Source organism: Buteo buteo, chromosome 25, assembly GCF_964188355.1.
Source record: "Buteo buteo chromosome 25, bButBut1.hap1.1, whole genome shotgun sequence".
Classification (NCBI taxonomy): Eukaryota; Metazoa; Chordata; class Aves; order Accipitriformes; family Accipitridae; genus Buteo; species Buteo buteo.
The window spans coordinates 8,501,985-8,526,760 of NC_134195.1; the positions used below are offsets into that span (position 1 = coordinate 8,501,985).

Consider the following 24,776-nt stretch of genomic DNA (forward strand, 5'->3'; position numbering starts at 1 on the left):
CAAGTTGCTTTAATTCTTCTTATGTGATGCATCCTATGAAACTCCTACAAATATGTTGCAGCTTGTTTTAATTAATAAAGACTGTTTCTTTAAACAATATTCAAAGAAAAAGCTAAACAGCACCTGTTTAAATAAGGGGTGAGCAAGCATTCTGTAATAGGGTTTGATATACAGCTAAGTAAAATATTTATAACAAATGTACACATTTGTACATTTTAAAGTTTTCATGTTTGTTTTTTAAATTTGGGAATGGGAATTTTTGCTATAGCATGAAGATTGTGGAAGCAAACCCAGATGCTCTGTTTTAGTAAAACCAAGTCAAAACCAAGATGTTTAAGGATTTTTTTGAAGTGTGAGGTTTTTTTATATGCAATCAAAAGATGGCTTTTTGTATCAAAAGCATTAAAAAATGTATATTTTAACATTTCAGATGTAAAATAGCCATTTTTCAAAAAAAATCAGACATTCAATGATTACAAAGCTATAAAACTTTCTACTGTAAGTGAAATATCAAACAAAACACACTGTGATTTTCACATAACTCTTACATCTAATTTCTGAGCAGTCACTTCTTTTCCCATCTTCTTCCAAATACGCCTACTTGTAGAGCTCTTTCTTCCATGTTTCTAAATGAAGACCCCTTTGAATCCTTTTCAGACAATCCTGAGCTGCATTTGAACTGCTATTTCCAAAAGCAGTACTCTGTAAAACAATGATCTTTGAAAATAGTCAAAACTATGATTCAGCAAGTGCTACGTACGGGTAATTTTTAATGGCAGTTCATGGGAGCTTACGGTAGTCTAGTTCACGGCTGAATTTTGTTAAGTGTTCTTAGAATGAACAGCTGCTGTACAGAATCTGAACAGTGATCCATGGGCTTTCTTTAGATTCAGGGATATAAACACAAGATAATATATAATTTTTACCACTTTTTCATACCTGCTACTCACCGTTAGTTGCATAGAGACACTCAGTTTCCCAGGCAGTGGAGAATTATTGTTCTATGTGTAGAGGCATGGATTTTTCTGGCTCTGAAGCAGATTATAGAAAGGAAAAAGAAAGTTGGGGGCTGCACATGAGGTGGAATCAGTAGAATTTGTGAGCTATGGAACCCATTCCCTCAAGCTTCATGCCAGCGTATCAAGGAAAAGCAGAAAATAGGTTCTGAGACTAGACATAGAGCTTCAATAGGACACATTAACGAATTGATTAAGAATCTTGATTATTCCACTACTTCAGAAGACTTCATTGAAGATAATAAATGTACAGACATTTTTGCTTTCTTCCTTCTGAGATCTGTTTTCTTGGTGTGGAATGTAGACATCCTTGTTTGCTTTTCTGGGGATAGTATAATATTTATTTTTGGCCTTTGCTAGCAGTGATGGTGAAGTAACTATGAGCAGTTTTCTCACCTTGGAGATGCAGCAAAAGGTTTCTATGACAACTGTTCATTAACAAGAGGCTGACCTGTTGTTTTCAGCTCTGTGTGACCTATCAGTTTCCCCTGAGTTATTTCAAAGAGGTTAATTCATTAAACTACCCATCAGATTCATATCCAGAAAAAAAATGGCTTGGAGGCTTGTCTAAATTACACTGTGGTAGTTCTGGAGCAAACCTTCCCTATAGAATCATGTGAGTATCTGTTGCAGACTGTGGTATCTTAAGTACAGCTTTGCAAGTCATGGAGTTTTGACTGAATGCTTTGCTCAAATGAATCAAGTTCAGATTCAGCCCAAAACCCCATCTTTCTTTGGTCTAAAATAAGAAAGATTTCTTCCTAGGGTTATTGTGCTTTGGTTTTGTCTTTAAAAATTTGAAAATCTGGTTTTGAAATAAAAACCATTTTGAAGCAAGTGAATTCTTTTGATATGAAAGTTTAAGTATTTAATTTAGAAAATATCAAAACATTTTGGCACTAAAAAAGCTTCCCTGTGGTTCTTTCAGTTGAATCTGTCAAATTTCACTTGACTTCATGAGCAGTTTTCATTGCTCTCAAAGTATGCGTAGTATTTCAAGTTTACTATTTGCTAAGAACATATTCCATTCTGGTTTCATTATTCAATACTGTAATAATGTGTTTATGTTTGTCTGCCCCTCATATCCTATTCAAAGTGTTTTATAAACTGTATTAAATATTCATTTTGCAAATGATGCTGTTTGTACTTGGCGTTACTCTGGGAATTTGTAATGGAAAGTAGGAGAGGGCTTCTACATGGTGAAGCCCTGCTGAAGTTTTATTAACTTGGTTTGAGTAACATAGCAGACAACAACCATGGCAGTATGGAGCTGGAAGAGGGGTACTCTCAGTTCCTTGCCTTTAAGATTTCAAACTTCACCTGGAAATGACAGCTAGATTTCATGGCTCACAGTTCTGGGCAGAGATTTACCTCATCTGTCTCAGGCAAGATACTTCACTGACGTGTTCCCATTAACTTTAGCTTCTAAGTGATCTTAAGATTAATTTAATATTAGGAGCTTTGATGTGGTCTGGTACTGATGCGACACAGATTTATTAATCAGAGTAAAGACGTCCTCAGAAAAAGAGGGGAATATGAAGTCAGACTGCTGCTCTGGAAAAATGGTCATAGAGCAGTGATCGGGAATCCAGCTAGGCTGTGATGATTCAAACACAAATAAAACATCACTGAAAAATGTTCTCAATTAAAGAAATCTTTTTATTGTTTTATTTTCTGAATGCTTGCCTTCTTCCCCCAACAGGGGTTTTAGTTTTATTTAAATTGAACCTCATCCATCTTTTTGTCATCTATATCCTGATCTCAGACAGGCACTTGGCAAGGCTTCCCACTCAACCATATGTGTTGAAGACAGTTTTGGGGAGAGTAACACTCTCCATCTTCTCCATTTCCTTTTTGGATTTTTTTTCTGTTTATAATCATTATCAGGACATTGATAATAAAATAGCTTTTCATGTAGAAACTGCTGAGTAATTTAAGAGCTGAAGGATGGTGGGACTTTGGACTGAGAAATGGGAAGGTACCTTTCCTCCTATCATCTTTTTCTACCCTTTTCTCTGCCTTTTGAAGATCTACTTTTAAGTGTATGACTTTCTATTTTATAATGAAGTTGACTTGCGTAGATGCTGTATTACAAGATTTGAAAGGTACTGAAGTCCCTGATTTTGACCAACCTAGTTAGGCTTCTAAACCTTCTTGTGGATAATTAAGACTAGTTTCAGTGAGCAATATCTACCTTGTTCACTCTTTGGTGATCAGTGTGATGGTGAAAAATGTCTCTCTCTCTCTTTAGTACTCTAATTCCTTAGAAAATATGTTCCTTCAGAATAAAAGTATTAAATACACTTAAGTAAGTAACTATCACACCTGTATGCTAGAATTATATGCTAATAAGTATAAGAGTGTTGTTTTAAGGCAATACAATCTGGAATATGGTTATGATCTAGACATGCTTGTCTCCCTTCTGACCTACCCTTCCATTATTAGAGTGAGTTGCTTGACAGTACTGATTTAGTTAGAATTAACTACTAGTTAGGAATCTTAATTTGCAACTTCTGCATGAAGGGATTGTATCATTTCAGAAGATTTTATTAACAGGCTGGAAACTATGTCTTAATTCTGACACTTCTTTGGGGTGCTCAGATCTTTCTGCAGCCTTCCAGTGTACCTTCTGGCTGCTCTGATCCTTGGACATGGACTCATGGGCATTCAGTTATTCTGGTAGAGTAAAAGTTGTATGATAAATGAAGTCTTTGTCTTTTATTGTATAATAGATATTACCGTTGGCACATCTTAGCAACAACAAGAAGCAGATCACACTAATTAATCCTCAGGTGGTGAATCTTGATGCCTATAAAGAGAAGCTGGAACAAGCAATTAAATCCTATGAAAGGCAAGTCTTCTCATCAGAAATTTATCATGTTTGCAGTCTAAATTCAGATTTTTCTTATGTAGTGGGTATTTGCTCACACATGCTTTGCCCAATACTGGTAATTCTGCATGTTGACACACTTTAATCTGCCATCAACCTGTTGGAGAAATGTTTATTTCCTTAAAAAAAGAAAAAAAAAAACAGAATGAAAAAAACAGATAATAGGCAAGGAGATAATAAATAATATGTTGCTCATATTATGTTGGTTCAATGACAAAAAAAAAAATTCTTTTACTTTCTGGGAATAAAACTGAAAGACATCAGCCCTGGGGAGGAATCTCCCCTAAATATAACGTGCTAGCCAGACTTTTAGATTCCTAGATCCATAGGCTGACATTTAAATTAGTGGCCTGCTTTTTGCTGCCAGCTGCCTAGCACCTAATTATGGATGCAAGAATGTAACTGAGGCATCTATAAGATACTGACAATTTTTATTTTTTTTTGAGACTTATGTGTTGTGCTTATTAATTAAATGTTCATAAAAGCACATCAGAAGTAAACAGGACAAGGACATTAGATCTCTAAGCTATTTCTTTCCTTGATCTAACTTTTGTGCATTTTTTGGAGTAATGCAATTATTTGACTGCTAATATCATTCAGTACGCTTATGAGAGCTTTGTCTAGAATTGTTTTAATAAATAAGATATCTTTTTCAGACTGTATTCTACTAACATTTACAGATGTAATTATTTTATATGACAAAAAAACCCTTGATGACAAGTGTTTAGGTTTTGGTTTTTGATGAATTCCACTGAGGCCCTTTAAGGTTTTTTTTCCCTCTGTAGTGCTATGATCATACCAGTTATTTTTAAAGCATGTATATAGCTCTGTTTTTCATTCCCATTTCCTATTTCTAAATGTATCCATCTTTTGTGGTAAAAATCAAGAATTCTAATTTCCAAATGCTGCTTGCTATGTCTAATATTAATGGAGTTCAGTGAATAAAAATCCATTGGTTTTGTGTGCTCTGTCACTGAGACAATACTATTATTATCAGGTTGATGAAGAACTGATTTCATCTGGATACATGAAATCTGGATTTGTCACTCATTTTGATAGAAGGTTGAAGTGGTGTATTTTTGATGGTGACTTCTGAAAAAAGTTCAAGTTTTTCATTGCTGTGCCATACTATTTAATATTTTACTTTTATTGACTTCAATTTGAGGGAAAGAAAAGTGTTTTCTTGTTAAACTCTGATGATCTTCTACTGACAGCATTTTCACAGTCTACTTAAAACTTTGGTGACTGGAAGTGCTATTTATTTATGTTTACCCATAGAGTTCAATGAATCAGTGAATTTACAATAGTAGGATTGAGTTTCCTACTTCTGTGAAAAAGATGTATAGAAGAGAAATCTGCCTGAAGATCCTTAAAATTGACAATGTAAAAAAAGAGTTCTCATTGCTTTTCCTCTACATGTGAAACAGCAACCCAGTCAAATTTATTTTGCTCTAAATGTCACAGTACTTTTCCAGTAATTGAATTTGCAAAGGCTGCAGTTCAGCTTTGTGAATAGTGATTGGTCACAAATTTATTCTGACATCTATGGATGAGACAATACATCAGGGCATGAAGGTTTCAAGAACAGAAGGAAGCATGACAATATCTTCCCCATAAGTAGATTGACCTTAGCATCAGATTTAGAGGGGAAAAAAGTGGCGAGGGCAGAATTTTTTTGCTCTGACAAAGAGAATATCCAGTATCAAAGGAGAAAAATGTTGGAAGCTTCAAAATGTGTATGATCTTGTATAGCCAGAAGCTTTTACAAATGAGTTATTTATGAGTGTGCACATTTAAAAGTATGAAATAGGCAGTGAAGCATACTGAGACTGCAGATTGTGAATGAATTAAGTGATTTACATTCTAAAAATGCTGGGGTAGTAGATAAAATGAATCACCATAAAATTAATATTCAAAATTTGGTGATAATGAGCTTTTTTGTACAAGCACCAGTAGATCTGGCAAGACTGTTCAAAGTCTAATGGTTAGAGTTTTTCCTAACAATGAATTTGTTCTTGTATTTCCAAAGGAAGTTTGGAAATTTTTCTAGAATTACAGCAATTAGGATCATCAGTAAAGGTTTATTTCTATAGTATGAAATGAGGTAATTGAGTGATGGCTTAATTGTTTGAGATGTTAATAGAGAAAACTATAAGTTAGATGACCTAATAAGAGTTTATAATTTATGTCTAAAAAGCAACAGCAGAAGGTTTAGGGGTGCTTTTACAAGATCTCAGAACTGCATTGCTTTGGGATAATCACTTCTGTTTTCCTGTCAGTAGTTTTTCTTCACAGCCAGAGTTTAATGAAGTAGAAATCTGAATGGCACAACTGAGGGGTTATCTTAGCATGAAAAAAAAAAAACCAAAACCAGCATTGCTCTCCATGTGTCTTCAGGCTACAGTTTGCTGAAACTGTTTAATTGGAGGAACTGTGCTTAGCTTAACTGGCATTTAATCAGTTTCATTATTTGATTTAGCTTGCTGGTGCTGAAGAGAACCATCTATAGAAAATCCTGGCAGGAAACGGCAGTGATTGCTATTAATTCTTCTATGACCCTGAAATAGTCATGCTGCTTCTTGGTGGAAGATACTGTTTTCCCATCTTCTCTTGCAGTTGATAATTTCATAGCTGAATGATAAGGATACAATTTGATGATACAGTGCTCTTGGAATACAAATCAGTGCAGATATCTTAAGAAACTGTGTTTATTTGCTAGATTTGAGATGATCAGATGCACAAGGAACTGCATTCCCTCAAAAACTGCTTTACTTTCTTAATAGGCACCTCAACCTAGTTATTTGGAGAGCACTATCTCAGGAGGAAAGAGACAAGTAAGCTATTACCTTTTGGTTTTCTAACTTACCTCTGAAAGGCTGGTCATAAATATTTGATACTTTTTGATTGCTATTTCCGTAACCAGCCTTACTTTCAAAAATGTGTATGTGATATGGAGTAATATTAAATTCTGGACCTCCTTCTTGCAGTGCTGATTATTTTTAAAGGAAAGGGCTTGCATTCCATTTGAATGGTGCTGGTCTGTTCTTAAGGAGTGTCAAGTGGCAGGGCCTTGGGAGGGCAGGGTGTCATTGCCTTTGGCATCAAGGTAAATCTCTCATCCGGTAAAGACCACTTCAGTGGCTGGTTTGCAAAGGTATAATAAGCACCTTTACAGCATGTGCTGGAACTGTATATCACATTGCAAGTTTGTACTACTTTAACTAGCTTATTTCTGTATATTGATTTAGAAAACTAGTGACTGCATAAACAAGACTGGGATCAGTGAAGTTAGCATCTGTTTACTTCAGAGAATAAAGTAAAGATAAATTAATGAAAACTGAACGGGCATGAAATATTCCTAGGCAGAAAAATGGGAATTAAAACTAGAATGCTTTTAAGAAGACTTAAGCTAGTGAGCAAAAAATACACAGTTCTGTCATCAGTAAGAACTAAAAGCCCATTCTGGTGCAGAGCGGAAGTGAAGGCTGTTGAACAGAAGAAAAGCATATAAATAAAAAAAAGGAAATAGATGTCTGTTTGTAGACAACGAGTTGTAGAGCATAGAAATTTGACAGAGTGGTATCCAAAGTATTTTATTGTTGGTTATGTATGGCCAATTATGTATATAAGGAAAAAAAGTCCTAGCAATTGTACAGTCTGTCGCTAGAGGAGCATATGAAAATTGTTAATATTGGTGCATAGAAATTGAAATATTTGATCTATTTCTCTTCTAAATTTACAATTTGAATGATCATTTTCATGTATTACAAAAGGATGACAACATACTTTCAAAATAAGTAACCTGGAAGGAGAGAGTAATAAACAAAGTCTACTAACATAGTCACAGGAGTCCTGAAATAATTGGTTGAGGAGCTTCCTGGTTCCCTAGTATGTATTATTTCAGGTACCAGAAATTCAAATTTACTAGAGAAGTGGTAATATGGTGCTTGTGTTCAAAATGGTTGAGAGATCAAACTCAGGAGGTAAGTTAGCTTGACATTGATTATAAATTAATAATGGATTCAAGTAGTAGAGAACAAAATCTAGGTAAATATACTGGTCAGGTTAATTTCAATACAAAGCAGTTCCTAGAGGAGTAGGGACATAAGCAGTGACAAAGAGCGGGGCAACGTGGTAGGCATCAAATTGGTTGTATGTATTGGTAAGACAGACAAGTACTCTCCCCGGTTCTAGGTTTCATGTTTTTTTAAATGTTGGCAAAGCTGTAGAGAACAGCTACTTTTTGAGTACTAAAAAGAAGTATGTTACTTCCAATTGGAGTTGTAAAGAATTCTACCTGTTCTGGATTTTGGAGGGTTCAGTTTGTTTGTTTGTTTTTTATCAATAAGATTACTGTATCTAATTCACCTTTTGGTTTATAAGTACCTTCAGTGTGTAGTTTCAAACTGGCTCTTTAGTCTAGTGGACATTGACATAATCTGAGCCATGGATAGAAGCAAACTCCTGATCACTGAGTGAAATTGAGCAGCACAGGACTGACAGGAATAAACAGCAGGAGATTATCTCTTTTTTATGTGATCAGTCAAGACTGATGGCAAATCAGGACTTAGTAGGTGTCTGGTGCCATTTTAGATTGTCTAGATGCTTGCCACTTCACCCTGTCTGCTGCTCTAGAAGGGCCAGGGATTTCCATACTTTCTCACTCATATCTGCAAGTTCTTTACTGATGCCTCACATATTCTAGAACATATAAAATGGCACCAGACATCTATGCTCAGCCACTTGAATTGCTCTGTAGATGTTTTTCTATGAGATATGGTTAGGCCAGATGTGATTGTTTGACTAAACAATAGCAGCTGGATGAAACACAAGAACTTTATGCTTTGTGATTCTATTTGTAAAGTACTGCCAAAATTAAATTTTTTCCTACTTGTGATTACTAATTTTTAAAAATTTTTTTTTTTTTTTTAGATTTAAAGAGGATGGGCCAGTCCAGTATATGCAGCATAGAGAAGCTTTGCTGGAGGCTTTAGAGAATTTGGGGTGGCCAATTTCCTATGAAGATGTAATATTGTTAGAAGATGAGATACTGGCAGCATTAACATATATACAACAAGCCTCTGATCTTCAGGAAGCTGTCAAAAAGGAAACTGAAAAAAGCTCAGAATCACACATAAGCAACAATAAAAAGGTAATAGATTGGAAGGGATTCCCCCCCCTCCCAATATTCCTCTTCAGTATGTGCTTCTGGAATAATTTTGTTCCATGATTAGAGCTGATAAAGTAGGCATTTAGCATGATGCTATATAAATGGATAGAGGAAAGAAGGTAGTTAAAAAGGGAGCAAGCTTTCAATGACTTTTTTGAAGTACCAGGGAAGCAGAAGTTCTGAAGCTGACAGCATCACAGAAATCGAGCCTCTTAGAAACAAATCTGAGCAAAGTATCTTTATCTCCTCTGCAAAGACAGCAGAGATATATATGAAAGAAGGATATATTAAAGGCAATTATGATATAAGATTTGTGGTTGGGTTAATATCTGATAAACAGGACTAAAAGATCTTGTAATGTTGGAGTAATTCACTGTAATCTTCCATGGCATCTTTCTTGTAAGCGAAAAGGTGGAGAGAAGAGGTGGCATTTAGCTTCATATTCAGACACTAAAATTTAGCTGTCCATAAAATGTATGCCTACATGAACTGATAGCTAATCTCACAGTGTTGTGAACGGAGTCAGTGGCATCTGGAGCTCATCCTGAAGTGAACACCTACTTTTGGCAGGCCAGAGTGCTCTCCCCACTCCCTTAATACAGTAGCAGAAAGTAGTCTAGCTACTCTGAAACTGAAGTTTGTGACTTTTGATCTATATATATGTATATATATATATATATGTCCCCCAGATGAACCTCTGATTTTATTTGGAACACTATTGAGAGGGTTAATGAAATGCATATGCAAATATATGAAGCAATAAGTACAAAAATAAGGCTAGTGAGTTATTTTAGGCTGCCCTATTGGAAGAGAGAATATGTTTTTTCAGTTTAGCTCTTTCTGTGGTCAGAAAACATATCTTAGGTTACAATGTTGTATTCTTCTATAATTATTTTCACTCTTTCGGAACATTCTTGAAAATGAATTGGTTCTACCTTAATGGTTTTACCTTCAAGATATGAGTATGAATTCTCAGGCAAATGAAAAACAGACTTTTATATTTTAAAAAGTGATTTAATCTTCCCCAGTGGAAAGATTTCTGTATACACTATTGATTCTTTGAAATTCAAAGTACTTACCTCTGAAAAAACCAAACAATTTCTCTTATTCAGTTTCAAGTTTTTTCATCTAAAATCTTCATCAAACAATGCTTCACTGGGAGTTCTGCTGCCTCTGTAGTACTGCTGTTTAGGTAGGGTAGTACTATGATAATATTAAAATAAGCTCTCTGGGAAATTAATAAGAAAGCAAATCTATTCTCAAACCTCTAAGTTCTAATAGAGGATAAGTAGAATAGAGAATTAATCATAAAGCTCGTATATTAATATATTCCTTTTCCTGTTCATTGTTTTATATCATTGAGTGAGGGAAACTGCTCTTTAACGGAACTTGAAGGTGGAGTTGGCCTAGTTGCAGTGAATGCTGAGGAAAGTCCTAGGCTTTGTATTATGTAGAAAGCATAATCAAGTGATCATGGTAGTTCTTTTTTGCCCTGACATATGCATGTATATGTATATAAATATGTGTATATATGCACACATACATACATCAATTTGAAGAGGTAAGCTAAGTGAAACTCAAATGAGCACAGTACAAACATAGACTGTGGGTTCTCAGCAATGAATGGGAATGTACAATTGGAATTTACAACTGTAAATTATGCCAAGTATCCATATTCTCTGCTTACCAGAGTATACCAAAAATCTTTACATACTATGACATAAGTTATAAAAAATTATTTACATTAAATGGAATAGAATGTATTATGATAGCTAGACCATGTATGAAATTAAGTCATTATGGAAAGGATCACATTCAAGTTTCTGTAGTTTTTGAGATTTTTTTTCATTAAGACTGTACTTTTGAAAACATTTTAATGTCTTCAAAAAACAGATTATCTTGATTCATTTTACATTACTTTTTGAAAATATTACATTGCTACTACAGCGATTTTGATTATTGATTTTACCTCTGCCATATAATGTCCCAATACAAGAGCAGCAGAAACTTGTTCATGTTTCATTTGCTGAGTGTATTTTTACTGTTGCCTTGAAACAACCAATGTGTGCTCTCAGACATGATGTGATTAACATTGTGCAATCACTTATCCTGAGTCAACCTGCTTTAGGAGCCTAATCAGAGCACCATCTTCAGTAATTGCTAATCTGCAACTGAAAGGCTTTAAGAGAGACAGAAATGTAGATGTAATTAGAGTTCTCTTTAGGTGGTGAAAAAAACAGTGAAAAAAACCAGAAGAAAATGGGGAGCCTTTTGAAAATGCTGTCAGAGGTTTTTCTAACTGTGATGTCTGTCTACAAAATGGGTGTAAAAAAATAAACTGCCAGCTGAAATACATTACATCAAGGAAATAGTTGATATGGCACTGAATTAAAATTGTCATTGCGAGATGGTAGAAAAATCACAATTATCCTGGAGGTCTACTCAACAAAGCAGACTTTTAAATTTCCTGCTATTTTTTTTTCACTAAATTCAAGATAAAACCCCTTAGTTTCTAGCATTTAAGGGTTCATAATTACCTACACAACTTCTTAAAAGAATTAGTAATCCTTTTTGGATATCCTTGCTATGAGAGCTTTCCGTTTAAGCCCACAACTGAATTAATGGTCTGGTTATCCTCCCTCTGTGCTCTGACCTTCTCTGGGAGTTGTGCTCAGGCTGCTATGTTTGCACTTATCTGTGAAAGGTAGGGTATGCCAGTGCCTTATTGGAGGAGGATGAAGTAGACAACCATCTGCACAGGGCCATGAGATGACCGAAGACCTCTAGTGATGCAAGAAGTAAATGCTTTGGGAAATGAGCAAATACTTTTTGTTTTTATCAGGCAAAATATAAAACACTGAACGTTGATGATTACCTAATTGGAGGGCTAGTTGTAGACTGTATTTTACTCATTTTACTCAGTTCCTTTTGCTGTACAGATTAAAGCATGGCTTGACAAAAATATTTCTCTTCAGGCTGGCACTCAGCTTTCATCTAAAGATATTAAAAATGAGGAATGTACCATTTACTTTTTTTTTCTAATAAGTAACTGCCTTGACTTAAAATATGGTATCTGTTTTCTATTTTGAACTTGTCAGGCATAACAGTCAGCCATCATTTCTTATGATGTTTTTTTTTTTTTCTCACTGAATTTTAAAGCTGTTTGCAACATTATGTCACCTAGTAAAAGGAATTGTTCAGGGTCCCCTACCCACTTCTCATTAGACAACCTCAGGTCTACTGGGGTCATGATGTTACTATTCTCCAAGCATGATAGCTTCCAGGACAGTTTTGTGCATTCTGTTAAAGGCCATAACATTTTCATGTAAAGTATTTTTTTCCCCACTGTTATAATTGGGGCTTTAATAGTGATGGAGAACATTTCCTCTCATACCAAATATTTCTATTTCTGCATATGAATGGACTTCAGATTCTGCAGAGAAATAAAGCTGCATTCATTGCTAAGGATTAACTCTCATTAAGAATATGCTTTTAAAAGTACTGTGTTTCCCTTTAGGATAAGCTCGAACGTGCAAGGCTTACGCTTGTTTGTGACCCTGCTGAATGGTCACTATGTGATTAAAAATAACTTAAAATAGTTAATAGGCATAATGTGTTTTGCAAAGCATGTTTATTTGGGTGGAAAGGGACCTCTAGTGACTCACTGAGTCTGTTCTTTCTGAAAAATATGTTTCATAGACAATTGATTTAATTATTCCTAACAAAATATTTATAGCTGAGACTTGATTCTTTACAAGAATGGAAATTCTGGATCTCCCTTGGCAGTTTCTTCTATTTCCTGGTGTGCTATTTCTTACACTCCTCATTCTTCCTCACTGTTTAAGGATTACTAATTGCTGTCTGTTGATACCTTTTTTGCATTCATGTGTTTCCTAAACAGCTTGGCCTCTTTAGGCCCCTGCCTTTGTTCTTGTGTCTGTTTAGGGACACAAGGGAAAACAAGCATCCCAAATAGTGCAACAAGAAAAAAGTTATAACTACCTAGAAATGTCAATTTTTCCATTGTCATCAGTGAAGTAACCTGCTGGAGAGACAGCATGTAGCTACAAAAAGTTAGGCTCTTTCATAAAAATGGACTGTGGTCTACACACAATGGGCTTGTTGCCACTGACAGCCTGGGAAAAGCAGTGGTTGCTTGGCTCTAGAGGTGTCAGGATTGTGAAAAGCCAAAGTTAGAGCCAAGATACATGGAGATCTGTGGATAGTCTTCCTATCCATTCTCAGTTATAGTAGGAAAGTGCAAAAACTAATCTCTTTGAAAGGGAATTTAAAAATGTAGCAGGTATTGGCAGAGGTAAACAAAATCTCCTTCACCTCATGGTTTAATGCATTGCCTTCAACGGAAGCAGAGCTAAACAGGGTGAAAATCCCTGAGAATCAGATGGGGCTCTTTTGTAATAAAAATACTGGAGAACGATAGCCCAGAAATGGGCGCTCTGACAGTGTCTGGGTCAATTGTGCTGAACACCTAAACGCTGTGGGAGACAAAGGACAGACGGATTTGAATTTAGTATTTCTGAACCACCTGAAGTTTGCAGGACTCGGCGTCCTCATTGTGGATGCCTGTGCAGTCTTTAGTATTTGGATTAATGCGAGTGCTGGAAGTTGCCCAAGTTATTAGTCAAGCATTACAAATTAGTTGATAATAAATATTCAGCAGCAGCTGTCCCTTTGGAGCCTGAGGAATTAAGTAAATGGTATACCCAAATACCTTTTTGTGTCTGTGGAGCTGGAAGTCTTTGCACGCAAATCAGCCTTTGTTAGGTTGTACTTCAAGCAGTCAGTTGAGTGCTGTAAAGAGCCTCTGGTTTAGACTGAGTTTGAAAAACAGAACTGTTGATATAATTTATATTCTGTAGCGGTAAAGAATAAACTAGAAAAACACCACATTTATCCTCTTTAAAATATCTCTTTGCCTTTTTGTGTGTGTGTTTTACTTATTTTTAGGACTTTTTTTTTTAGGATTGTTTGTGATTTTTGTATGGGAGATTGGAAAAAAGAGTTTGTGATAGTTATAGTGAAACTAAGAACAAACAATTTAGTCAAAGTTATTCCCAGCTTTTCTGTCATTATTGACTGTTACGGAAAATCAAGTATCAAAATCAAATATATCTTTTTAGGAAGAAAAATGTAATCAGGCAAGGAAGAGGTCCTACACACCCTAGCAAGCAGGGGTTTTAGAAGCCTGTGAGTTATGGTTGTTTTTCAGAACAGTGTGTAGATCTGTGGAAAAGTTTGAGATTGCAAGCTTGTGGTTTTATGATTCAAAGGAACTGTGTAAGAGATGGATGCTTGCAAATTGTTTACAAGGTAGGCTAATAAATATGTGTTTTAAAAATTAATGGAGAAGCTGAATTATTTAACTTTGCACTTGCTTACAATTTGTATTTAGAAACATTATTGTGAGCAGTATGGACAAAATAATAGACTTTTTCAAGAATTAATTTGCGTTTGTTGTAGTAAATATAAATTACAGTGTTATTCTTGAGGATTACTAAAATGTACTTGTAAAAATACTGGGATTATGAACTTTTCAATATTAGAAAGAAAATATTCTTATATCATCAGTTTTCTTAATTTTCTCAGGAAAGCAAAATGTAAAGTGTTCTTTCACATTCTGACATATCTACATAATACTCTGATCGTCTCAAAACTTCCTGTAAGAGACGTGCCCTGAATGGGAAGAAATTTTTTCTTCTAGAAGAAAAAGGGATTCAGGAACATGATTTACTTTAAAGGCAAATAACGCTGAGACTCCATAAAATGTTAATGTGAGATATAAAAGGCTTTAAGGTAAAGGAATATGGTGACTGTAAATTCAAGTATGCACAAACTTGGAAAGCCTGACAGTATATTTTTACATAGACCCCTTGAGATTTGTGAGTCTTTGACAATTTTTCACATACTGTGTTTCCCAGACCCCCTGCCTCAGTTGTTGTGTGAGATCCATTGTGCTTTTTGCATTCTTCATTCAGTTACTCCTAATTGCAGTCACTGACTTCAACTAGGAGTTGAGTTGGTCCACAGACAGAGAGCCCCACTGGTGTTTCTATTTTCACCATCCCGGTACGTCGTCCCCCAGACATATTTATGAGCAATTCAGCAGTAAGCTCCAGTGTCCTCTGTGGCTGTGGTACATTACAGGAGCTGTAGTCTGGGGAGCTGCCCCCCAAAGAGGAGAACTAGTGTACTAAGAACCCAAACTAGCAGGGCAGAATGATGGACAGTGGCAGCTCTGGAAAATGTAGTATAGTATTTTGCTAAGCTGGAATGTTTTAAAAACAATGAAAAATTTAATTTTTAATTTATAGTTTGGAAATAAACATTTTTTCCAGACACTTCAAGATTTTTTTCAATTTTTTTAATTCTATATTTGAAATTTTTTTTTAATCAGTCATTCCATACAGTGAAGTACTTTTAATGAAAAGAAGATTGTTATGAAGACTCACATATCTGGACAAAATGAATGTGTATAGAACATTCAATTATTCTGCAAAACCAGTTGATTTTTCCTTACCTCATCCTTGAACATGAATTGTACAACTTTGTAAAATTTTTTCTAGGAAAATGGCAGCCAGAGCCATAATTCATCAAGGTAAATTTCTGCCTGAACACTCGAAAATATAGGTATTGTTATGACCATGTAAAACAGGATTGTATAGTGAAAACTCTTAGATTATCTTATCCATGAGTACTTTCTGTAACATTGCTTCCTTTGCTTATAATTATTCTGAATGTTTAAAATAATTCCAGTTTACTGTGAATTATCTGCAGAGGTCATAACATTACATTGCCTAAATATTTAATTAATTCCAAAGGATAGATTGAGGCTGACAGGCTTAGCTGTTGTGGAAAAAATAATTGTATCAAATTACAGAGACTTGAAGAAGAAACTGTGAAGTCAAAGTCCAAGAAAAGACAAAAAGGCCAAGTATTTTTGACTCACAAAAGCCAAAAGGTGATTGCAAGATCTGACGTCACAGGATTTTATTATCCAGGTATATCCATATTTTAAATATTTTTTAGAGTTTCTTAATGCTGATAGGACATTAGTTTTGGTCAAAATTAGCTACTTCTATCTTAATCAGATTAAATATTACATCTGCATACTCATGAAAAATGAATATGTATCTTGTGTGTGCACATATATACATTTATAAAAAGACATACATTTTGTAAAATTAGAAAGCAATGATTCATTTATATAAGAAGAGTATGGAAGGAATTCCTATTAAGTAACTGAGTATCCAAGTGTATCAACTTATCTCTCTTTGATGTCTCCCTTGAATGTTGCTGTTGAGTGTTTGGCAAAAGCCAAGCTTCTCCGTGTGTTCAAAGAATTCACTAAATGCTTCTGACTTCTTGTTTAGTTTTGAGCCAGAATGATTAGTAGGTAAAATTGTCTTCTGTTATTGCATTTAAAAAAGTGTGTGTGTGTGTGTGTGTGTATGTGTGTTTATCTTTGTGTTACCATTACTTGTTTTTTTAAATTACTTTTTTTTAACTGTAGATTTCAGACCTGGGCTTAAAAATTATTCTTTATTTTATTTTTATGGCATTATTAAGAATCATTACTAAACCTGTATGGTTTTTTTAGGTACAAATTTCTCTATTGCCCTAGCGCAGCTTACCCTAGCTAAATGAAAATGAAGAATGTATAGTATAGACATGTTTGACCTCAATGATGTGTGACAGCCTATAGGATTTTAAAAAAATTTCCACAAGGGGTAAAAGACAAATAATTTGAATATTTTATTGTGTTGTTTTTCAGGAACTGTGATAAAGCGTATCAGTTCTACCTATGCACTTGTTGACTTCAGCAATGGGGAGATCTGGACTGTACCTGTGAAGTTCACTATACCTGTGGGAGGTGCTATGCCGTGCCCACATCTACAGGTGAAAACTGTATTTTTGTTATGACAGCAAATATGCATTCTTAATTTTGTTCATTTGGTCACACATAGAATAAAGGACAGGGTCTTTTTTTTAAATCTTTAAAATACATCTATTCATTTCAAATAAGAGTTTTTAGTTACAGTAATATCATGCTATTTTCAACACACTATTTTTCATTTGTTTGGAGCTCGTTTTCTTTGCAGTCCTATTCCTTTGATTATTAACATTCTTTTTTCTTTTCTTTATAAAATATGGATATTTGCCCACCTATGGAAGAAAGGTGAGCTATTTACCAGCAGACTGATTGTTTCCTAGCACATAGATTATGAATCAAGGAGAGCCTTTTATACACAATGTGATGTACAGCAGGTTATAACCATTTGTTTTTCACAGCATGTTTTAAATCCAGCAGATAACCTTATACTAAGGCAAATAACAGTAATGGAGAATAAAATTCTTATTACATTTCTGGTTTTATTTAAAATTTTTCAGCTGACTATCTGCAATCAGTTTTTTTTCCAGGTGATTCTTATTTTACACATGAGAGGGATGATGGCTACAGAAAGGATACAGAATGGATACAGCTGTTTTGAATACAAGAAGCATTTTTTATAACTGCTTTGCTACACTTAAAACAAGACAGACACATGCCTTATTTTCTGTTTAAAATGAAGGCAAATCCTGATCTGGTAGATCCTCGTATTCTGTAAGGGGAGCATCCAACTCTAGAGAAGATCTGTGGAATTTGATGGAAAATTGTGACTTCTGTGTTAATTTTTAAAATTGTTTTGTATAAGTCAGTTACATATGGAATTCTCTAAGTTTTCCAAGCTTGCTATAAAAGCTCATTAAAAATGTATAAATTTGAGCAAAGTCCATGGGAATGAACAGTTGTAAGAGTATCCTAATTCAGTTTGACTTGCTAGTTGAGCCCTGCTACATTTAGTAGGGCTCTGTCCTTTATTTTTGCTTTGTGTCCTCTCCCTGATTCAGTGGAAATTGTGAGTGATCGGTACATGCAAGGACCAATTTGTTCTTCTTTTCTTTTAAAGATCCATATAAAAACGTGGGAATGTGTTAGAATGATGATTAATGTAAAAATATCTTAGTATTTACCTTTTATGTCTTGTAAAACTCACAAGTTACATGGTTCTTGCAAACCAATGCTTTCCTGATGTGCAGGTTGGAGACTATGTGTTTGCCAGGACTGGGACACAGATAGGAAATGAATATTATGTGCCTGCCATTGTCATAGCAACACCAAAGAGGGAGGAAACAGGTGACAAACTCTACACAGTTCTGATGTTCAACAACAGCAAAGTAAGTAAACCTAGAAGATGATACCAATTTGGCAACGGTATTACCACTGTTCTATTTTTGATGAGGCAGATACAATTTTCCAGGCTAATGAGCTCACTGTCCCAATCCCTGTCTCCAGCTAACCAAAACAAATCAGATTTCAGGGCTCAGTGAAGAGCTTATGTACTAGACATGAACCAAGAAATTCTGTAGGATAATTTATTCTTAAATCATATTCTGTTCTTTCCTCTATAATCCGTTTGGTGGCTTTCACAAGCTCCATGCTGCTAAAATGAGAAACATAGGGAGTTTTATCACAGTCAGTACAGTCTTCAATCCATTTCATTATGTATGTTTGTTTGTTTGTAAGCCATTATGATAATTTTACTGCATTTTTCATACTGCATATTAAGAAAATGTACTTTGTACTTGAAACTTTTATCTTCATTATTTAGAGGCTGATTACAGTTACATTAAAACAGTTGACTTTTTAGACATATGTATCTTCCTTGTTTCTGAGATTTAGGTTTAAATTAGATGAATCTTGATTGTGTTATTGCAGGAACACTGTGTAAGAAGTGGGCTTATTAAAATCAGCCAAACAAAGTATGCCTTTTCCTGTCAGTACATAAAAATGGTGCAGATGGTGGACTATATGACGTGAGTATGCTTGAACCTAAAAATATAAAAGTTATTTTACGTGAATCTTAAATGCTGCATTTTGGGTTCAACTATGCTGTCCGATTTCCATATGTAGTACTCTAACTACAGTTGTTGTGAACTGGCTTGCTTTATACATGCAACCAAGTGATTTCACCCACAAGCATGTCAGTCAAGAGCATGAACTGTCCTACCATTTTATTATCTGGCAATTTATTGCCCTATTTTTGTTTTGGAAACATTGGTGGGATGTGGTGGTTTGAAGCTTAGCCCCAGGAAGCTGTTAGAGGATTACTGAAAGGTGGGATGGAGTTTCTGCTTGTTGTAGAACTTATTTTTCCTTTAAGATATTTCTTGTGATATAAAGCTATGCATAAAATTGCAAGTTGTTTCTAAGATACTGAATCTTCTGCTGGGCTTAAATCTGGGGAATGATGGGGAGAGAGCGTGTAGGATGAATATGAGCCCCTACTTAAGTTCTGCAGAACTTACGTACAACAGGGGTAATATTTTTCTGGTGTGAAGTGTGCGCTGAACATGCAGTGGTTCCAAATGATTGTGGATTACTTTTTTGTCTTGTATTAAGTTCTAGTTTAATACATTTGAAATAGCACTGGATTGTGATAACCTTCAGAGCACCGACAATCTCTGATGGCTAGCAACAACAGATCTTAAGAAGTAGAATAAGATCAGAACAATCATCTAGGGATATTTCTTCAGAATAAATTCCCACCCTCCAGCAATTTGTGATTTAAGGATTTTCTGAAGCAGAATTGGAGTCTCTGTATTAAACAGCCTTGATGGATTTTTCTTCCATGAATTCACGCGGTTACTTTTTTGAACCCATGTAAACCTTTATCATCCATAGCCTCTTCCCAGAAGGAGCTGCACGGTTTCACATTTTATGTGAGAAAACATATACTTCTGTTTTGACTCTTCCATCTGCCTTGACATCCCATCGGGATTCTAGACTGAACGGTTTCCTCTTCCATGTGTGTCAATGTAGTATGGGCACTGCTGTCAAAGATGTGTATTACCTCTGTCATGGCAAATTTCTTCCCAAGAGGTTGCATGCACAGGACAAATCCCACCTTTGAAGGCAATTTTAGAAGTTCGTCATTTCTACTTAACTGTTCTAATATGATGATCAGTGTTAAAGATTATATCTAAAAATCATACATCATATATCTAAAAATGATGGGTGAGGGTACCAGTTGTGGGCTGATCTATAGATTCCCTGAGAATGATGGAATGAAAAAGCAACACTGATGCAAGCCCTGTTTCCCAGACATTTTCTAATAGTGATTCCAGCGCAGTTTGAAACTCGCTTTTTTGCCAGCTTGCAGCCACAGCACATACATAAACAAATGAATACCCCCACTTTACTGAGCAGAATTCCAAATCTGGAAATACATCAATGCCTTTTTTGAGGCCAGATCACCTACATCATGGTAGCCTCTTTTCATCAAGAAGTAAACCTGAGGACCATGGTTTCCTACTTAATGCATACTACCAGTTGAAAGGAGGCAGGTATATAACTGAGCTGAGTTCCAGCAAAATCAGTGGCAGTCTTTCCCTTCCACTGATTTGGATTATATTCTAAATGAGAATTATTATTTCCCTTATTAAGAAAAGATGTGACTAAATGCATAAGCAATAATAGTGGCTTTCATTCTGCATGCTTTGTTTCATGACTGAGTGCTTTAATATCACATTTAATATTCATTCTCCAAACTGACTTCATTGCCAAGCTGACTTGCCATTGTTTTGATTGAGCACACCAATGTCTTACAGTTGTTTTAAGTTCCGAAGTTTTTACTACATCGTTTCTGGGTTTTTTTGCAGCAGTTGTATATTTTAGAAAGAAACCACCATATTTCAAATGGCAATGTTTTTACTGCAAAATGTCTCTATTTTTGAGGATAGCACTATTAAGATTGTCCTCATATTACCCCTGTTAAAGAAGTGCCTCCAAACAATATTATTGCAAATGCTATTAGTTACATCTGATTGCTAGCGTTTTAAAGACATCATGACCCAGATACACAAAGGGACATTGTGGGACTCTGAGCAGTAACACTTGAATATTTGGCAGCTCTGAGAATGGCTCCATGGATGTATATTGGATGTCAAGATTTATTGCGCAGAGTGCAGTGAAATGTGTAAAGCAGCTAATAAGAAATGACAAAGAGAGCTGAGCATCTGAAACTGAGCCTCTCTTAATTGAGATACCCACTAACAGCCCTGAACTAGACATATTGGAGCCTTTGGGATTCCCAGGGTCCTCTGTTGGCATTGGATAAACTACATAAATAGTAATTTTTAGCATATAGACAACATAGACCTAACCCCCAGGTATGCAGATGAAGTGTATTGGTGTGCCACTAAAAACCTTGGTGATCACTACCAATCCACAATATTCCACAATTTGCTGCCAGCATCTTCTTTTGCACATTCCCAACTTTATCATCTACTGAAATATATTTCTCTCCACCTTTTTCTACATTACGTGTCATATCTGGTTCTGCTGAATTTTAAGTCTCTTTTCCAAGAATTAACCATAGAAGACTGGTACTAAAGAGCTTTTATAGTTAAAAGTCTTTTAAGTTTCCTACTTCTTGGATCTATAACCCTCTACAGTAGATTGCTATGTAAGATTTGAGTAGACGGTCCCTGACAATGCACTTACTAATTCAGAATGTTTGTCTTTTGCTTGTAACATTCTCAGCAAGGTTTTGAGTTCTCTGTAAAGCCATATACTTGTAAAGTGAAATCTCATTCCTTTCTTGCTGCTTTAACATGTCTGCTTCTTAAAAAAACAGTACTGGCCATGATTTTACTTCATTTTTGTTTATTTTTGGAACTGCCATGCTGTGTTGAATGATTGTTTTCCTTTTATGAGGAGGTGTACATTCAAAGCCATTAAACAACTGTATTTCATTAGTTACACTTTAATCAGTTACTAATATTAGCAATGCTATGGCAGTGTTCCAGCCCAGACTGAGTTGGAGTTTCCATTAGAGCCCCTACCTTTTAGAGGGCATGGAAATGTGCTCCCCACTGAAGCTTATTATTTATTATATTCTAAAATAGATACCTACCTCCCTTGTCATACTTATCAAAGGGGAACAGAGCAGCATATTCCTCATGGATGCACACAGATCTAATGAGAACATGCTGACATTGTTGAGAGAAAAAAACAAAATAGAAGCATAATTTGTTCAGAAAGGAAACAAAAACTTCGAATGCCATACAATACTAGAAGCTCAAAAAGAGAAAATCCTTGTGTGCTAAGTCCCGTAGAAGTAAGGGAAAAAATTAAAAGGGATAGCCCATGCTCCCCTTTTGACAGGGAGTCCACAGTGCACATAGATGTATTACAATAGCTTGGCTAACTCTTCAGCTCTGAGTTCTTTGGAATTGTCTTTTGATGTTTATGTGGTGTGTACTAGGGGTCATGCTTAATTCACTAATCTTTAGAGGTACTAATATAGCTCTTGTCATTTTAATATCAGATGTTAGCATCTGTTTTGGGTCTTTTCCTCCCATCAGAGTGGAAAGAAATAATTATGGCAGAACAAGCACTCTGCAAATGTAACTAACAAATTCCACATGCAAAGTAAAACACTATGTGCTCTGGACCTACACCATAAAAGACAATTATTGCCCAAATCCTTTTTGGAGTCATAAGAGGTAGACAGAATTAGGGGTTAGAGCCCTGTTTTAGGCTATTCTTTACTTATTTTATAAATTAAAGAGAAACTGAATTGCAAGACATTTATAGCCCTAATGGTCAAAAGTGTGATAAGTCCTCCTCTTGTACTGTGAGATGTGGGAAAAGGTGAAAGCTATGTCATATAAAAAAGGTTTTAAAATAGTATATGATAACCATGCTTTTAGCTTAGTGAATTTCCTTGTCTGATTTTCTAGCCTGGACAGAGAGGCCACAAAGCCCTATCCTCACTTGTCTATGGAAGATGAAGAAGGAGACGAAGCACGAGAAAGTATTATGAAAGAAGACAGGGGAAAAAAGAAAAAGGAGAGCAGAGCAATAGACAAAAGATGTCCCAGGGAGAGGATGTTGAACTCTGATGATCTTTTGTTTGTCTCCAGAGGGGAAGTAAAACAGAGAAGAAGAAATGTACTGTGTAGCAATGAAGAAGAATTTGGAGGTAAAGTAGCAGCTCTGGAAAATTATATTAGGGATTAAACAGATCTGATGGGCCTTTAGTTAATCCCCACAAAAGGAACCAGTTTTCTGCATTTCTGGGTGTCAGACCAGCCTGCTTTCCTATGTCCTATGTGAGGAGATTCTTTCACGTCCTTTGGAAACCTTTCTTCACACTGATCGTTCTCAGCATGTGTTTCCACCATAAAGGGAAGAACTGAATAAAGCATGTTCTGGCATATTCTACCTTAATTTCCCTAACATTTGTAGTTGCAGTGAAGGTGCAATAACACCAACCTTAGTACCTGCTAGTAAGCAGGGTAGATATTCCAGTCCCTCTACTGTTTGTTACTTGTTAGATTAAAGGTATGTCTGTATTGCCTATGGAGCTCAATGCTTCAGAGGTTAAATTGCTTTTAGTGTCTGAGCTAGCTCAGTTGAAGCTCTTCATTTTAAAGATCCTACTTTCAGTGGAAAGATAAGAGGATTTTTATCCATACCTGGTAGTACTATTTTAAACACATTCTCAACATCCTCATTAATTATTTACTTCCAAAAGTAGTGGACTATAGATTCACTCAATCATCATGTTGTCAATCAACTTGATTTGGCCTCTCTGAACTTCCCTTTGATGTTCCCACTCATCTTTTAAAGCTTGTCTGCAAATTCCATTTACATTGCTTGTAAGGGGTATTATGGTGCCACTGCATTTTAGGAGTTGCCTGGTCAGAATTATATGAGAGCAGAGGTGCTGGGCTTGTCCTGTAGCTTTGTGAGAGACCACAGCTTTCACAGGTAGGCTTACTTCACTGGAAATGCTCAGTTATCCCAGGCTCCTCCCTCTCAGACATCCTGAGATGCAGATGCTGGGCAAATGTGAAATAATGCTAATGTGATCAGCAAGTCCTGTTACTGATTCCATGCAGGTTGAAGGAAAGATTAAATGAGAGCAGTGGCTATCTATGCACTTGAATCCTGCCTAGACTTACCAAATAATCTCATAGTACTCTATCAAGACTCTAACAAGACTTCAAGGTGGTGTGCAGGTCGAACTTGCTAAAGAGAGTACCCTGTCCTCTTCTTATGACACCACGGACATTGGATATGTTTTTTTTTTTTCTTAAATGTATTTTAATTTACCTATCCTTCTGTGTTTTATCAGAAAGCAGAAAGTCAGAGAGCTGATGAAGATGTTAGGAAAGACTATATGATCATCCTCACAGGGTTTCATCAGATATCTCTTTATCCAATCCCTGTACATGATTGTGTATTTATACTCTTTGGATGTAGATATTTGTCCCATTTTCAAACTATGCTAATGATTTCATAGCATTTTGTGTATATAATCTTGTAAATTATATCAAATGTGTTACTTGACCCCTGACATGCACATCTATTTTAACTGTGTTAATACTGGATTTTATTTTAAAGACTGAAGAGAATAAAGAAAACAAATTTGCCTGGCATTGTTTTTTCCTTCTGCCCAAGGTTTGGGTCTAGTATGAACTATTAGTTTACACTTACTGCTTGGCAGTCCAGTATGTGCTGAGCACCAGACCTGTGAGGTTCACCTATACAGGTTAACATTTACCCTCAGAATAGTCATATTTAATTATATTGATATGAGTAAGAGTTGAATAACATGGGTGAGGTGTT

At 35.6% G+C, this 24,776-nt stretch overlaps 1 protein-coding gene across 1 annotated transcript in view; it reads left to right on the forward strand.

The window, feature by feature from the left end:
- The window catches only part of VWA3B (von Willebrand factor A domain containing 3B), a 70,662-nt gene that overhangs the window by 42,057 nt on the left and 3,829 nt on the right, over window positions 1-24,776 (forward strand). Inside the window, exons 20-27 of the mRNA XM_075057242.1 lie at window positions 3,749-3,867; window positions 6,690-6,740; window positions 8,839-9,058; window positions 15,975-16,095; window positions 16,869-16,993; window positions 18,176-18,313; window positions 18,855-18,952; window positions 22,883-23,124. Of these exons, the coding sequence (XP_074913343.1) occupies window positions 3,749-3,867; window positions 6,690-6,740; window positions 8,839-9,058; window positions 15,975-16,095; window positions 16,869-16,993; window positions 18,176-18,313; window positions 18,855-18,952; window positions 22,883-23,124 (1,114 nt within the window). The remainder of the gene's footprint in view (window positions 1-3,748; window positions 3,868-6,689; window positions 6,741-8,838; window positions 9,059-15,974; window positions 16,096-16,868; window positions 16,994-18,175; window positions 18,314-18,854; window positions 18,953-22,882; window positions 23,125-24,776) is intronic.